This window comes from Hemitrygon akajei, chromosome 24 (genome assembly GCF_048418815.1).
Source record: "Hemitrygon akajei chromosome 24, sHemAka1.3, whole genome shotgun sequence".
Lineage (NCBI taxonomy): Eukaryota > Metazoa > Chordata > Chondrichthyes > Myliobatiformes > Dasyatidae > Hemitrygon > Hemitrygon akajei.
Genome location: NC_133147.1, coordinates 9,682,007 through 9,695,786, shown reverse-complemented (window position 1 = coordinate 9,695,786; position 13,780 = coordinate 9,682,007). Strand labels below are relative to the sequence as shown.

At 48.5% G+C, this 13,780-nt stretch overlaps 1 protein-coding gene across 1 annotated transcript; it reads left to right on the top strand.

The window, feature by feature from the left end:
* Positions 1 to 314: 314 nt before the first annotated feature.
* LOC140715552 (G-protein coupled receptor 12-like) lies at positions 315 to 5,710 on the top strand. Its single transcript, XM_073027907.1, has 3 exons — positions 315 to 329; positions 3,687 to 3,914; positions 4,346 to 5,710. Exons 1-3 carry the CDS (start codon positions 315 to 317, stop codon positions 5,333 to 5,335), a joined length of 1,233 nt encoding a protein of 410 aa, XP_072884008.1. The 3' UTR covers positions 5,336 to 5,710.
* The last annotated feature ends 8,070 nt before the right edge of the window (positions 5,711 to 13,780 follow it).

Sequence of the window (13,780 nt, the reverse complement as noted above, 5' to 3'; positions counted from 1 at the left end):
AGCTGAACACAGAATAAAGTGTCACAGTTACAGAGAGAGTGCAGAGCAGGCAAACAATAAGGTGCACAGTCTTCATGAGGTAGATTGTGAGAGCAAGGGTTCATCTTCATGACACAAGAGGTCCATTCAAGAGTCTGATAACAGGGAGAGAGAAGCTGTGCTCGAGCCTGGTGGTACGTGCTTTCAGGCTTTTGTATCTTCCGCCTAATATAAAGTCTGGACATTCAGAGGAAAGGAAATGAATTTCAGTAGGTCCTTACCCATCCTTTCCAGGGCACCTCAAAGAGTCTGCAGCCTACAAAACACTTGCAATAATGGCGACCGTTCTGGTAATGGTGTAGAGGTAGCGGTTGCAAGGGGCTGCAGAGTGTAGTAGACTCAGCCAGCTCCACCACGGGCAACACTGAGGTCATTGTCAAAAGGCGGTGGCTCAGGAAGGTGGTTTCCATCATTAATGTCCCTCACCATCTGGGTATTGCCCCCTTCTCATTGTGATGGAGATTTGCTTCCTGGGTGTAGCTCGGCTTTGTAAACACAGCCGCTGCCACTTGTAAGGGTCAAAAAGTGTAAGTTAAACATCCAGCTATATGCATTGTTTAGTTTCTGATCATAAACGGGAGCCAATTCTCAGTTCTTGGTAAAAGGTAAATGGCAAGCAGTAATCAGTTTGCAGATTGAAAACATAGTTTTGCAAACAAGCAGATGCATTATCCGTAGAAAGCAGGATGTTAGACATTGCACCTGGCTCATTACTCTCAAGAGGTGCTATCTAAGACAATCATTCCTTCATTTCTTTGTGTGCCGCGTCAAAAATCGGTCTTTCCATGACCATAACTGTAATAGATGTGGTTTGCTATTGTTGCTTCTGGGCAGTGACTTTACTAGATGGGTGACCCCCAGCCATTATCAAAACTTCTCAAAGACTGTCTGCCTGGTGTCAATGATCGCGTAACCAGACTTGTGATGTGCATCAGCTGCTCATACGACCATCCACCACCTGCGCACATAGCTTCACGTGACCCTGATCGGTGGGGTGGGTGGGTCAAGGGAGAAGGGGGCTAAGCAGATGCTACGCCTTGCCCAAGGATGACCTGCGGGCTAGCGGTGGAAAGGAGCACCCTACACATCCTTTGGAAGAGGTCCTACCATCCATAAGACAGTGGGTCATTTAATTTGGCTTGTTTCACAGCAGGCAACATAGACAAATTTGTTTAGTGTAATGAAACTTAGAAAACCAAGTTGAGATAAACCCTTATCCTATTAATAATTGATCTATAATAAACAAGAAAAATTCTGCAGATGCTGGAAATCCAGGACAACACACACAAAATGCTGGAGTCAATGTTTTGGGCCGAGACCCTTCAACAGAACTGAAAAGGAAGGGGGAGGATGACAGAATAAAAAGACGGGGCGAGGGGAAGGAGGACAGCTGGAAGGTGATTGGTGAAGTCAGGTGCAGAGGGCTGGAGAGGAAGGAGTTTGATAGGAGAGGAGAATGGACCATAGGAGAAAGGGACGGAGGAGGGGATATGGGGACGAGGTGAAAAGCAGGTGAGAAGAGGTGAGAGTCAACAGTAGGGAATAAAAGAAGGGAGGAGGAGGGACTTTCTTTTTCTGGAATGAGAAATTAATATTCATGCTGTGTGGTTGGAGTTTAACCAGATATGATACAAGGTGTTGCTCCTACACCCTGACGGTGGCCTCATCTTGGTACAAGAGAAGGCCATGGACCTTTTGACAGAATGGGAATAGGAATCGAAAGTTGGCCCCTGGGAAGTTCTGCTTTCGGTGGATGGAGCAGAAGTGTTCGATGAAGCAATCATTGGTAAGTGTTCTGTACTCAAGGAAGTTAGCTTCCCAGCAGTAAACCGGGGTAGCTGGGAGATGTGTCTCCGAGAAGCTTTTAGACAGTTTGTGTAGAAAGAGCATCTGAGAAAATATCATTTGCATGTGAAGTCACCCAATCGGCAGAGAAACTGTATAAATGTAGAGAGGAATCCAGGCTTATTAGGAATGGGGAAAGGAATACTGTATCAAGAATTATGAAAGAATCACAGGGTAAACCACTGCTCTACCTTCGATCTCTTCAATGGATTATTCATTCATCAGCATTGTCGGTATGTCTTTTCAGATTTCAAGAATTGTACCTGTGCTTTGGAAATCCTTAATGCTTCATCTTTTGAATTTAAGAAATGCTTTGTGCTTGAGCAATGCTTTGTGCTTCGGAAATGCTTTGTGCTTTAGAAATGGTTTGTATTTGGGAAATGTTTAAGACAGCAATCCACTGTGAGTTTTTAATGTGTTTTAAGAATGTTGTTTGGATTTAAATGCATATCACTGAAAATAAATTACCTTGTTAGCTGGAAGTATCTTCACCATTGGTAGGGAGGGTGGACCTACATCGTTCAGATTGTGGGTATTGGCAGCTAGACTCTCCAAAGAGAATAAACAGGGAGGTGAACCACTTTGAAGATTGAATAGTTATTGTACAAACTCCTTTTAGTGAGGGTAGCCATTTAGAACTTCACGGTCAGCAAGCCCAATATCGTTTCATCATCACCTACCATCAGGAAAGGGGTAAAGGAAGCTGAAGCCCCACACTCAAAGATTCAGCAGCAGCATTTTCTCCTCCGGCATCAGATTTCCGAAAGGACATTGAGCCCATAAACATTACCGCACTATTCTGGCTTCTGCCCCCTTCTTTTCTTGGGCCTGTACTCACTGGAATTCAGAAGAATGAAGGGGAATCTCATTGAAACCCATCAAATACTGAAAGGCTTTGATGGAGTGGATGTGGAGAGAATTTCCTATGGTGGGAGATTCTAAGACCAGAGGACACAGCTTCAAAATAGAATGGAGATGACAGGAATTTCTTTAGACAGACAATAGTGAATCTGTGGAATTGGATGCCATAGGTAGCTCTGGAGGCCAAGTTATTGGGTGTATTTAAGGTTGATAGGTTCTTGATTAGTCAGGGCATGAAGGGATATGGGAAGAAGGCAGGAGACTGGGGCTGAGAGGGGCAAATAGATCAGCCATGATGAAATGGCAGAGCAGACTCGATGAGCTGAATAGCCTAATTCTGCTCCTATATCTTATGATCTTCCTATCCCTGTGAAGGGGTCTCGGCAGGAAACGTCCACTGTTTATTCCCCTCCAGCTGCTGCCTGGCCTGGTGAGTTCCTATACCATGTTCTGTGTGTTACGGAACATCACTACATTTCTTTTTTATCTGCCCGGTTTATTTTGGTAGTTTATAGGGATTTTATGTCCTCGCACTGTACTCGTGCGGTAAAACAACAAACCTAAAGACCTGCCATACTCATCGATTCGGGAACCGCTTCTCCCCCGCTGTCATGAGATTTCTGAATGGGTCGATGAACGACACCTGATTATTGCTTTATTTTGCATCTTTTATATATTTTGCAATTCATAGTAATTTTATGCCGTTGCATTACACCGCCACTGCAGAACGGCGCATTTCATGGTGATGATAAATGTGATTGTGAACCGATTGGTAGACAGCGACCTCCGACAAACAGGGAATGCTGAATGCATTTGATAAGATTGTCATAATATTCGGGTCGATGGACCCCGGCCAGTTTGCGTGCGGTGCGGTCAGATCGCACCCGCCGAGGGCGGGAGTCCCAGCTCGACTTTATGAATGAAGCCTCATTTGCATGCAGCGCGCGTCCCCGCCCCTGCCGGGCGCTGACGTCACAGAGGCGCTGGAGCAGGCAGCGTTGCTGGATCAATGTGCCACTTCCGGGAGCCGTGAGTCAGGGGCTGCTGTACAAAAGCACTCGGCAGCCACAGATGAGGCAGAGAGGCATCCGCGAGAGCCCGGAGTCCCCTCACGCCGCAAAGCCCCCAGTCTGCAAACCAGCTCGGATGTGCAACATCTGAACCAGCAGGTAAACGCTCAGATTTCAAGTAAGGCGAAGGAAGCATCGTTTGCCAACAGGCAGCGAGCTACTGTTAGTGTTTAGATTCCTGAACGGTCCGTGAACAATATCTCGTGTTCCCTATTTTGCATTATGTATTTACTGTTTGTTTGTTTATATATATATATATATAATGTGTTGTGTCCTTGCACTGTGCTACTGCCGCTAAATTCCACGTCCCAAGTCAGTGATTATAAACGCGATCCTGATTTTTGTTCCCAGTGAACTGTTTTCAATTGTAAACGGGCTGTACCTTGTGCGTTGTGAGGTTCCTGCTGCAAAATAGAGATGGGGCGAGTAGATATCACTAGAAGCTTTGCAAACTAGACGGCGGGGTAAACAGGGTTTATAAAATTCGTGGCAGTTCGGTATAAGCTGATTTCGAACTTGGGTTTGTGCAGGTCGCTTCCGCAATGAACGAGAATATCTCCAGGAACTCGGCAGATGGTCTGCCCGGCTGGTTCGCTGCCGGTGAGCAGCGGGCGACGTTAGACCTGGCGGCCCAGGAGCCCTCTCTCAATCCCTGGGATATTGTGCTGTGCGTCTCCGGGACGGTCATCTCCTGTGAAAACGCCGTGGTGGTGGCGATCATCTTCTACACGCCGGCCCTGCGGACCCCCATGTTCTTGCTGGTCGGCAGCCTGGCCACGGCGGATCTCCTCGCCGGCCTGGGACTCATCGTTCACTTTGTATTCCTGTACTGCCTTCAGTCGGAGCTCGTCAGCCTGGTCACGGTGGGCCTGCTGGTCAGCTCCTTCACCGCCTCTGTCTGCAGCCTGCTGGCTATCACCGTGGACCGCTACCTGTCCTTGTACAACGCACTCACCTATTACTCGGAGAGGACGGTCACCAGGACTTACCTCATGCTGCTGCTCACCTGGGGGGTGTCGGTGAGCCTGGGCTTGTTGCCCATCATGGGCTGGAACTGTGTCAGGGACGCCTCGCTGTGCGGCGTCGTCCGCCCGCTGACCAAGAACAACTTAATCATCCTCTCCGTCTCCTTCTTCATGGTGTTCGGCATGATGCTCCAGCTCTACATGCAGATCTGCAAGATCGTGTGCCGACACGCACACCAGATCGCGCTGCAGCGGCACTTCCTCGCCACCTCCCACTACGTGACCACCAGGAAGGGCATCTCCACCTTGGCCGTCATCCTGGGCACCTTCGCCGTCTGCTGGCTCCCTTTTGCCATCTACTGCCTGATGGGGGACTACAGTTACCCGAGGCTGTACACGTACCTCACCTTCCTGCCGGCCATTTACAACTCCATGATCAACCCGGTTATTTATGCCTACCGTAACCAGGACATCCAGAAGGTCCTGTGGACCGTTTGCTGCGGGTGTTTCTCGTCCAAGCTCCCCTTTCGCTCCAGGTCGCCCAGTGACGTCTAGCCGCTCGGGGGGTAAGAGGGACAGTGTCCCCGCCGCGTTGTTGAGCCAAGGTCCGGTCCCCGGGAGCTGATCCAGTGTAAAAAAACAATTGCACTACAAACCAAAACCGACATTGGGAAGCGAACGAGGGGTCTTAACACTGCCTTAGTGTTTGCACAGCGGACAGTACAGAACCACGAGACGAATGCAATGAAGAGACTTTATGTACTGTATCAGAATTTGCACATTAGTTTTAAAAAAAAACTGTACGATATGCACTTTCAATTCAGTCCTTATCTGCACAACAGAGTTTATTAAAGATGGTCGTTCGTGATTTTTTTTTTTGGAGATTTCAGATGTAGTCTTGTTTATAATCATCAATAAAAAGTCATTACTTTGTGATAGAAACGCGATGCTTTTCTCTGTAATTCCACTGTACTCCAATGATTCCTTGTACAGGCCGTAAGGCATTGGACAGGCCATTCAGCCCATCGAGTATGCTCCGTTATCCCTCTCAACCCCATTCCCCACCTTCTTCCCCATGAGCTTTGATCAGAATCGGGTTTAATATCGCCGGCATATGTCGTGAAATGTGTTGATTTTGCGGCAGCGCTACAAGGTAATACAGAGTAATACAAACTGAATTACAGTAAGTGTATGTGCGTGTGGGCACCCGCGTGTGTCTGTGTGTAAAACAGCCAACTTAAATAAATAGTGCAAAAATAGAAATAAAAATGTAGTGAGGTAGAGTTCACGAGTTCAAAGTCCATTCAGAAATCGGATGGCAGAAGCTGTTCCTGAATCACTGTGTGTGTGTCTTCAGGCTCCTGTACCTCCTCCCTGATGGTAGTAATGGGAAGAGGGGTCTTCAGGCTCCTGTACCTCCTCCCTGATGGTAGTAATGAGAAGGGGGCATGTCCTGGGTGATGGGGGTCCTTAATGATGGATACCATCTTTTTAAGGCATCGCTCCTTGAAGATGCCCTTACTAATTAAGAAAATATAACATGAGCAGTATATTACTTGTCAGCTCATATCCATTCCCCCTACTGGCCGCCGACAGCATCTCGCCAGAATCCTCTGCCCTAACTCCCGGGGGTGAGGTCTTTGGAGCTTCTGTTGGCGTTTCCGTAGCTCTGGGTTTATTTTTTAAACGGAGTGGAAATGCTGGCACCATGCCCAAGCCTCCTCCCTTTCTAGCCACGCTGGGGACCGACCCTGGGGCGGGGTGCCATAGTGGGTTCGCACAGCGCTTGACAGTACCGGCGACCTACTCCCGCCGCTGCCCGCGAGGAGTTTCTGTGTTCTCCCCGTGACTGTGCCGGTTGGTAGGTGAATTGGTTACTGTAAATTGTCCCCTCATTAGGCTAGGGTTAAAATGGGGGGGGGGGGGGGGAGGTGCCGGCAGCGCGGCTCGAGGGGCTGTAAGGCCCTCTGTATCGAAGTAAACAAACAAACAAACAAATAAATACATTGGAACTTGGTTTATTATTGTCACGTGTACCGAGAAAAGCTTTCATTTACTTGCCATCCGGACAGTTCAAAATCATCACCGGCATGTGTCGTGAGATTTGTTAACTGAGCGGCAGCAGCCCAATGCAATACATAATAAAGAAGAAGAAAAAAATAAAATAATAATAATAATAATAATAAATCACTCCGTACACAAGTAGGCAGAGGCAGTGAAAAGGGAAGAGAGTGCAGAGTGAAGGGTTACAGCTGTGGACAAACATTGGGACACCTTCTAGCTTCTGTGCGTCAGCTGAAGAGGCTGAAACGTGAACGCGCCACAGTAACACGTGAGGCAACTGAAACATTTTGTTAAATTAAAATATTAGATCCATAACATAAATGCTCAGGGTTTTGGGATTTTCAGCTTCCAGTGGGCTGTTTTTAATTTCTACTTCAGAATAGATTCAGGTTGGTGTTATTGATTCAGAGACTCTAGGAGGAGACCCTTCCCGCCCAACGACCCATTCAGCACCAACAACCTAGCTCTTTGTAACACCACAAGACACAGGAGTAGAATCAGGCCATTTGACCCATCGAGTCTGCTCCTCCATCTCATTGTGGCTGATCCAGTCCCCTCTCAGCTCCAATCTCCTGCCTTCTCCCCGTATCCCTTCATGCCCTGACCGGTCAAGAATCTATCAGTTTGTGCTTTAAATATACCCAGTGACTTGGCCTGCACAGCCACCCATGACAAAGAATTCCACAGATTCACCACCCTCTGGCTAAAGAACTTGCTCCTTATCTCCGTTCTAAAAGGACGCCCTTCAGTTCTGATGCTGTGACCTCTGATCTTAGACTCCCCCCCCCCATAGGAAACAACCTCTCCACATCCACTCTATCTGTGTCCTCTGATCTTAGACTCCCCCCCCCATAGGAAACATCCTCTCCACATCCACTCTATCTGTGTCCTCTGACCTTAGACTCCCCCCCCCCATAGGAAACATCCTCTCCACATCCACTCTATCTGTGTCCTCTGATCTTAGACTCCCCCCCCCCATAGGAAACATCCTCTCCACATCCACTCTATCTGTGTCCTCTGACCTTAGACTCCCCCCCCCCATAGGAAACATCCATTCTATCGAGGCCTTTCGATGGGTTTCGATGAGATCTCCCCTCATTCGGAATTCTAGTGAGTACAGGCCCGGAGCCATCAAACGCTCCTCGTATGATTATCCGTTCAATCGTGCAATCATTTCCGTGAACCTCCTTTGAACCCTCTCCAATGTCAGCACATCTCTCAGATGGGGGTCCAAACCTGCTCACAACAGGCCAAGTGAGGCCTCGCCAGTGCTTTACACAGCCTCAACATTACATCCTTGCTTTAAATTTAAATGTCCTTGGCCCCGGACTCTCGGATTCGCAGATACTCAGTCCAGACTCGCAGGTTTGGACAGCAGTCAGTTCAAAACGCAGAGCGGGCGCCCGGCCAGTATTCAGGTAAGTGTGGAGGTGTTTCAGGGCGGCAGAAATTCATCTTCCTGCGGCGGTGGAGGCTCTCTCTCCGAACAACTTCACCAGCCCGAGAGACCGTCCCCATACATATAAATCTTTGTACGTGATTCTTCAACCGCCGCCTCTTCCTGTAAAAGCCTACCTGTCCACAGCGATTACAAAAAGCATTTTCCACCGTAAGGTTTGGTGCCAACTCGCATTCCTGTCTGATTTTGAACGTGCGTATTAACCAAAGGGAGAGAAGCCGCCACATCTGGTGACCTCCCCCTCTCCACCCCATCTGTAACATCACCAGATGTTGACAGCTGTGGTCTAGTTCGGAGCAGCTGAGCCGGTCTCTCGCTGCCTCTCTCTGGCCCGACTCCCCGCCGATGGCAGAGGCGGCCCTCCCCCGGCTGATTAGCGGGTTGGGAGGCGGCCGGCAGAGACCTCCGCAGCGGTCTGGGAGGTGGGAGTGAGCAAGGCGGCCGGTCTCTCCTGGAGGTTCGCATCCCCTGTACCGTCCCACACACTCCCCGCTGGGGCAGCTCCCACCCCCTCGCTCTCTCCCTCCTACTCAACAGCCGGCATCTTCGTTAACAGCGAGGCTTCGACAAACCAACACACACAAAATGCTCGGGGAACCCAGCAGGGCAGGCAGCATCAACGCTCCAAGTAAAATAAATGTTATTCTCAGAGTACAATTACGTCACCTTGTACAACTCTGAGATCCATTTTCCCGCGGGCATACTCCTCAAATCTATAGAATAGTAACTATAACAGGATCGATGAAAGATCAACCAGAGTGCAGAAGACAACAAACTGTGCAAATGCAAATATAAATAAATAGCAATAAATAACGAGAACATGAAATATTGAAATTAAGAGTCCTTAAAGTGAGATCATTGGTTGCAGGAACACCTCAGGTAAGGGAAGTTGAGTGTAGTTATCCCCTTTTGTTCACGAACCTGATGGTTGAGGGGTAGTAACTGTTCTTGAACCTGGTGGTGTGGGTCCCGAGGCCCCTGTACCTTCTACCTGATGGCAGCAGCGAGAAGAGATCATGGCCTGGGTGGTGAGGATCTTTGATGATGGACGCTGCTTTCCTGCCACAGTGTTTCATGTAGATGTGCTCAGTGGTTGGGAGGGCTTTACCCGTGATGGACTGGGCCGAATCTACTACCTTCTGCAGGATTTTCAGTTCAAAGGCATTGGTGTTCCCTCACCAGAACAATGGAGAAGAATAAACAGTTGACGTTTCGGGCCGAAACCCTTCAGCAGGACTAGAAAGGAAGAGGGAGGAAGCCAGAATTAAAAAGGTAGGGGGTGTGGAGGGTGGAGGGGGATGAACGTCGTTTCATGCGGGGAGGGGGTGTGTGAGGATTTCATCGGCCCCCGCCATTGCTCCCCGAGGTGAGAGGGAATCTCCCGCTGTTCATGCTCCTGGCACGGCGGCGAGAGAAGCTGAAACTAGTCGGAGCCGCAAAGCTGACGGCAGCGCCTCTCCCTCACCATCGGACACAGGGGGCGGGGGGGGGGGAGTTTAGAGGGAGATGAGCAGCCCATGTTATCGGCCCTGGACAGAAAGAGGGGAGAGGGGGCGGGGGAAAAGGCACGGAGAAGAGTAGGGCAGCACGGGAACGCAGTGGACAGCACAACACTTTACAGTACCAGCGACCCGGGTTCAATTCCCACCCCTGCCTGTAAGGAGCTTGTATGTTTTCCTCGTGACCGCGTGGGTTTCCTCCGGGTGCTCCGGCTTCCTCCCACAGTCCAAAGACGTAACAATTTGGTAAGTTAATTGGATATTGTAAGTTGTCCTGTGATTAGGCTTGGAGATTGCTGGGCGGTAAGCCCCGAAGGGCCTATTCCGCTCCGTATCTTAATAAAGAAAAAGGGCTGGCAGGTGATAAGTTGATCCAGGTGAGAGTGGAAAGTTCAAAGTAGATTTATTATCAAAGGTCATATACCACCCCTGAGATGCAGGTGTTCAAAGCAGCACAACAGAATCAGTGAAAAACCTCAGGTAAGAAAGATGGTCAAGAAAACCAATGTGGAAAAGGGAGCAAACTGCAGATACAGAAAGAGTAAAAAGGCAAAGCAATAACCTTAACGAAGTAAGCAATAACATTAGAGAGCGTGAGATTATGAAATGAAAAGCCCATAGGCCAGAACGATAAGGGAAAACAGATGACGGGGTCGGTTGCAGACAGAGGGAAGTGATTTCAGCAAGTTCCAGAAATGGATGATAATGCTGTCAGGTTGGAGTTTCCTTCACCTCCTCCTCACCCTCACGACCTGCCCTTCACTTTGCCTTCCTCCCTCTGGTCTTGGCTTACGTGTGGTCCTTAATGAATACTTTGCTTCAGCACTCACCAGTGACAGGGACCTTGAAGAGGGTGAGGTCTGAGTAGAAAAGGCTAATGTGCTGGAACACGTCACGGTGAGAGAAAGAATGTTCTGGAACTTCGGAAAAACATTGGATGCCGCAGCCGTGTAGTGGTTAGCACAACACTGCTTCAGTTCAGAGCGATGGAGTTCAGAGTTCAATTCCAATACCACCTGGAAGGAGTTTGTACGTTCTCCCCGTGAATGTGTGGGTTTCCTCCCACAGTCCAAACAGCTACCAGTTTAGTAGGTTAGTTGGTCATTGTGAGTTGTGAGGACAAAGAGGTATACAAAATTATGAGGTGTATAGATAGGATAATTTCAATCAGGCTTTCACAAGGGTTAGGTTAGATATGTTAAAAGGTTAGCACAACATTGTGGGCCAAAGGGCCTGTACTGTAATGTTCTATGTTCAGAACATGGTGGGGGGGGGGGGGAGAGCAATTCTAAAAGCTTTTGTGAGATGACTCCTCCTCTTTCTATCTGCTTCATAAACTCTGTAGGCCCTGGATAGACCACACTTGGAAAATCATGTTCACCTCTGGTTGCCTGCCTCATTATAGAAAGGATGTGGAAGCTTTAGAGAGGATTTACCAGGATGCTGCCTGGATTAGAGAGCATGTCTTATGAGGAGAGGTTAGGGGTTTTCTCTTTGGACTGAAGGAGGATGAGGGGTGACGATTGAGGTGCACAAGATGGTAAGGGGCATAGATCAAGTGGATAGCCAGAGACTTTTTCCCAGAGTCATCATCATAATGTCGTACGACGTGGGAAATTTTATTGGCAATTTTTTTTGATGGAAGTGGTTTGCCATTGTCTTCTTCTGGGCAGTGTCTTTACAAGACGGGTGACCCCAGCCATTATCAATACCCTTCAGAGATTGTCTGCCTGGCGTCAGTGGTCGCATAACCAGGACTTGTGATGTGCACCGGCTGCTCATATGACCATCCATCACCTGCTCCCATGGCTTCACGTGGCCCTGATCAAAGGGGTGAAGGGTGACAGCAGGTGCTACACCTTGCCCAAGGGTGACCTGCAGGTTAGAGGAGGGAAGGAGCAGCGGGGAACACTTTACATCTCCAGAGAGGTATCTCCATCCCACTACCCTAAAGCAGAGTGACAGAAGTAAAGTCCTGGAGGAACTCAGCAGGTCAAGCAGCATCGATGGAGAGAGTGGAGTAAGCAGGCGCTACATCTTGCTCAAGGGTGTCCTGCAGGCTTATGGAGGGAAGCCCCTTTACAACTTCATTCAGGTTAGAAATAGCTAATATGGGGGGGGGGGGGGGGGAGAGAATGGAATAATTTTGGGGTGATTGGAGAAAAGGATGAGGGGATGCCAGAGGTTGGTTTTTTTAATGCAATGCCCTGGCAGGTCTGGAGGTGGAGGCAGATATGTAAGGAACATTTAAGAAACTCTTAGGCACATGGATGATAGAAACATGGAGGGTTATGTGGGAGGAAGGATTAGACAGATGTTGGAGTAGGTTAAACGGTCAGTGCCAAACCGGGGGGGGGAGAATAAACAGACCAATACTGCACCCAGTATTCCAAATGTGATACCACCAATGCCTTATTGTGTCAAGAGGCCCAGGTGAGGATGGTAAGGACCCAAGTGCTGGATATCCGAGACTAGAATCAAGACACAATACTGAGACGAGAACAGGGCTCTCGACTAGGTGCTAGACAAGAACCTGACGAGAATCCAAACGAGACAGAAATCTTAAATGCAATCACAGACTGAACCTAAGGAGTTGGCGATGGAGCACCAAACCTGAATCAGGTGCTGTTTAAATATCCAAATCTTGGTGCCACAACCTTGCCGTAGGGTTTGGAGGCTTGCGTGCCTCAATGACCCGGAGAGCCACGTTGGCTGGAGTCAGGGCTTTGTGCTTTGATTCTTGCGAGGGGTCACCCATGCCAAACAGGTCAAAGGGTAGAGGCCAGACTAAGAGTGGTCCAGGTTCAGGGATATTAAACCTGACTGGTCAAAAACAATTGTTATGGAAACAGCAATGAAGAATCCTTCGACATCTGTCTGCGAGGGTTTGGCCGAGGACAGAAGGAGATTGCCACCCTGAGCACCATCTGCATAACCGACAGAAAGTACACTGCACCGTTGCCAAGAAACAACGAATTTCACAACATTGGTCAGTGATTACAAACCTGATTCTGATTCTGAAAATGATGTCTGCACGAGATGATTTAGGAAGACAATAAAAGAATCTTACAGCAAAATATAACAATTAAGACAATGAAAAGATGATATTCTAATACTTTGATGTTATTACGTTTGCACGTAACATGGCAGGCATGGTCTAAGCAGGTACTCGTGGCGTTCCCTTTACCACGGTGAAGTGACACCAAACCGTTCCTGCTGGAGATCGGGACTGGGTCAGAGCAATTATTGATTAGTATGTGAACATGAGAAAGGCTGTAGATGCTGGAAACCCAAAGCAACACACACAGAACGCTGGTGGAACACGGTAGGTCGGGCAGTGTCCATGGAAATGAATAAACCTCTCGGGCTGAGACCCTCTTTCAGGACTGGAAAAGAAAGGGGAAGCTGCCAGAATGAAAAGATGGGGGTAGAGGAAGGAGGTTAGCTGGAAGGTGATGGGTGATAGGTGGCTCTGTTAGTGAGTCTGGGTGAGTACGTGGTCAAAGAGTTGGGGGGGGGGAAACACTGTTGATTCATCTCCACAGATGCTGCCTGACCTGCTGAGTCCCTCCATCATTTTGTGTGTGTTACTCTGGATTTCCAGCGTCTGCAGAATTTCTTCTTGTTTATGATTTCCTGCTTCACTGCGAAGTCTCTTCAATGGATGACTACCCTGAAGAAGTTTAAATATTTTCTTTAACAGGAGTTCAGTGAGACCCTCTCTCACTCCTTCCCCTCAGTGATCTCTGCTGACCTCCAACTCTTTGACCATGGACTCTTTCACCCAGACCTGCCACCACAACCAAGTCAAGTCAAGTCAAGTCACTTTTATTGTCATTTTGGCCATAACTGCTGGTACAGTACACAGTAAAAATGAGACAATGTTTTTTCAGGACCATGGTGTTACATGACACAGTACAAAAAACTAGACTGAGCTACGTAAAAAAAACACAGAAAAAAACTACACTAGACTACAGA